At 38.0% G+C, this 3620-nt stretch overlaps 1 protein-coding gene across 1 annotated transcript in view; it reads left to right on the forward strand.

Annotated features, from left to right (window-relative positions):
- The first annotated feature begins 923 nt into the window (after positions 1 to 923).
- The window catches only part of LOC124851954 (granzyme A-like), a 4206-nt gene continuing 1509 nt past the window's right edge, over positions 924 to 3620 (forward strand). The window contains exon 1 of the mRNA XM_047340191.1: positions 924 to 931. Coding sequence (XP_047196147.1) covers positions 924 to 931 — 8 coding nt within the window. The remainder of the gene's footprint in view (positions 932 to 3620) is intronic.

A 3620-nucleotide genomic window follows, 5' to 3' on the forward strand; every position in this document is an offset into this window, starting at 1 on the left:
CTGTGTGTTATCAAGAAATTCATATGATCTCCGCAGCAGAATGAACATGACTTCCTGTCTGCTGCACCCGGCCGCACCACCTCTCGCCTGAATAATGAAGGATTTGTTGCTGTTGTGAACCTCCCGCTGCATGAAAAGATGACTTAATTTAAATGGATCAAAGCGCCATGGCTCAGTAATTTATTAGTGTGGAGGTGAGGGGGCTGGGAGAGCACCCTCACCTGCTCATAGAGGATCAATCAGCGCAGGTGAGAGCTGTTAGCTGATTGGTCCTCCTGCTTAAAAAGCAGCGTCTGTGCTGCCTCAGGGGGGACTCGGAACTCAGAAACTCGCCGACAGAGTCCCGGACACTGAGCTGGAAAGCTCAAGAAGTTTAAGTTTGTATTGAAAGTTATGTTTTGAGGAATATAGATGCTTAAAAGCAACCCGTGTGTCTCTGGCTGTGTGTGGGAGAGCCCCGTGGCAAGGTCGATTGCCACACTGGCGCCCAACATGGGGTTCCACGGCCCCACACAGCCACAGACGTGGACCAGCAGGCGGTGTGGGAACTGGTCCCGATGATGGAGGACCTGGTGACGGCGTACCGGGAGAGCGGGGACCAGGCGGGAGATGGAGGCGATGCGGACGGAGCGTCAGCTGGCCCGGTTGAGACCCGCTCCGGTTCCAGCCTGCCACACCACGCCGAAGGAGGCGGTGAGCGCGCCCCAATCTCGCGTCCCGCACAGCTCCGGAGAAGCCGGCCGGCGTGGCGCCGATTCTGCGCCCGCGCAGCACTGGTGGGCGCGGCTCTGGGAGGTGCGTCGGTGGTGACGTCGACCGAGTCTCCGGTTTCCAACCCCCTTCCGGCCCGGCACCACCTCTCGCCTGAAGAATGAAGGATTTGTTGCTGAACAGATGAATTGATTTAAATGGATCAAAGCGCCATGGCTCAGTAATTTATTAGTGTGGAGGTGAGGGGGCTGGGAGAGCACCCTCACCTGCTCATAGAGGATCAATCAGCGCAGGTGAGAGCTGTTAGCTGATTGGTCCTCCTGCTTATAAAGGCAGCGTCTGCGCTGCCTCAGGGGGGACTCGGAACTCAGAAACTTGAGGAGACTGAGACACTCGCCGACAGAGTCCCGGACACTGAGCTGGAAAGCTCAAGAAGTTTAAGTTTGTATTGAAAGTTATGTTTTGAGGAATAAAGACGCTTAAAAGCAACCCGTGTGTCTCTGGCTGTGTGTGGGAGAGCCCCGTGGCAAGGTCGATTGCCACAATTAGTCCCTCCGCTTCCTCCTCCAGAGGGTCATGGTCAGTATATATTATGAGCAAACAGTGTTATAACTGTAAATGTTGCCTGCTGTAAATGAATCGTTATAATCTTATTTGCTGTCATAGCTCTGAGACACAGATGCCTGGACTGACATAACCTTATGACAGTGGACTGATCAATGGCTCTGCTTTTGTTGCATCAAGGACTCAGTGATGATATCTCGGCATCGACCCAAATACTTTGTGCAGGTGTTGATGACATTAGAAAATTTGCCCATTTCAATCTTTTGCAATTCAACAATGGTATTATTTTTATGTTGGGGATAGAATACTGTTAAGATGAATATGGAATTAGAAAAGAGTTTTATAACAATATGAGAACCATTTCCGTTCAGGGAGATATGACCTGTCAAACTTAAGAGTCCCCACTAAAAGTCGAGGGTTGTTAGCCCATATCTTCCTTTTAATTAGGAAAAGCATGAAGTTCCATTTTTCTCATGTGACTAAATCAACATGAAAAATGTCATTAATATCTGTGACGGTGCAAAAGAAGTGACAGAATGACTCATTAACATAAAATACATTTTGATATATATACGGACGAAAGCGAAAAGCATTTGCCAAGAATGTTTTCATTAATCAAGAACGATATATATAGATCTATATCTATAGATCTATCTATATAGATAGATATCTATCTATCTATCTATCTATAGATATCTATAGATAGATAGATATCAATCTCTATCTATCTATGGATAGATCTATCTCTATCTATCTATAGATAGATATCTATATCTATCTATCTATAGATATAGATAGATATAGATATCTAAAGATAGATATCTATTTATCTATAGATCTAGTAGATAGATCTATAGATAGATCTATCTATCTATAGATCTATCTATCTATAGATAGATCTATAGATAGATCTATCTATCTATAGATCTATCTATAGATAGATAGATCTATAGATAGATAATCTATCTATAGATATCTATCTATCTATAGATATAGATCATCTATCTGATCTATAATAGATAGATCTATCTATCTATAGATATCGATCTATAGATAGATCTATCTATAGAATCTATCTATAGATAGATAGATCTATAGATCTATCTATAGATATCTATCTATCTATAGATTCTATCTATAGATAGATCTATAGATCTATCTATCTATAGATATCTATCTATAGATAGATAGATCTATAGATATCTATCTATAGATAGATAGATCTATAGATAGATCTATCTATAGATAGATAGATCTATCTATAGATAGATAGATTATCTATCTATAGATCGATCGATCTATCTATCTATAGATCGACGATCTATCTATCTATAGATCGATCGATCTATAGATAGATAGATAGATCGATCGATCTATAGATAGATCGATCTATCTATCTATAGATAGATATATAGATAGATATATATCTATAGATATCTATAGATAGATATCTATAGATAGATCTATAGATCTATCTATCTATAGATAGATATCTATAGATAGATCTATAGATCTATCTATCTATAGATATCATCTAGATGATCATGACTCTTAGATATCTATCTATAGATAGATAGATCATGATTATCTATAGATAGATAGATCGATCTATCTATCTATAGATAGATCGATCTATAGATAGATAGATCGATCTATCTATATCTATAGATAGATCTATCTATAGATAGATATCGATCTATCTATCTATAGATAGATCTATCTATCTATAGATAGATAGATCTATAGATAGATCTATCTATCTATAGATAGATCTATCTATCTATAGATAGATCGATCTATAGATAGATAGATCGATCGATCTATAGATCGTCGATCTATAGATAGATAGATAGATAGATAGATAGATCATTTCTATCTATCTATGATCGATCTATAGATAGATAGATAGATAGATAGATAGATAGATAGATAGATATATCTATCTATCGATAGATCTATATATCTATAGATAGATCTATCTATAGATAGATAGATCTATCTATCTATAGATGATTCATCTATAGATAGATCTATCTATAGATAGATAGATTTATAGATAGATAGATAGATAGATGATCTATCTATAGATAGATCTATATAGATAGATAGATCTATCTATAGATAGATCTATCTATAGATAGATCTACTACTTAGAAGATAGATCTATCTATAGATAGATCTATCTATCTATCTATAGATGATCTATAGATAGACTATCTATAGATAGATCTATCTTAATAGATCATCTATCTATCTATAGATAGATCTATCTATAGATAGATCTGTCTATAGATCTGTCTATATCTATCTATCTATCTATCTATAGATAGATAGATATGACAGAT

This window comes from Hippoglossus stenolepis, chromosome 6 (assembly GCF_022539355.2).
Source record: "Hippoglossus stenolepis isolate QCI-W04-F060 chromosome 6, HSTE1.2, whole genome shotgun sequence".
Taxonomy (NCBI): Eukaryota; Metazoa; Chordata; class Actinopteri; order Pleuronectiformes; family Pleuronectidae; genus Hippoglossus; species Hippoglossus stenolepis.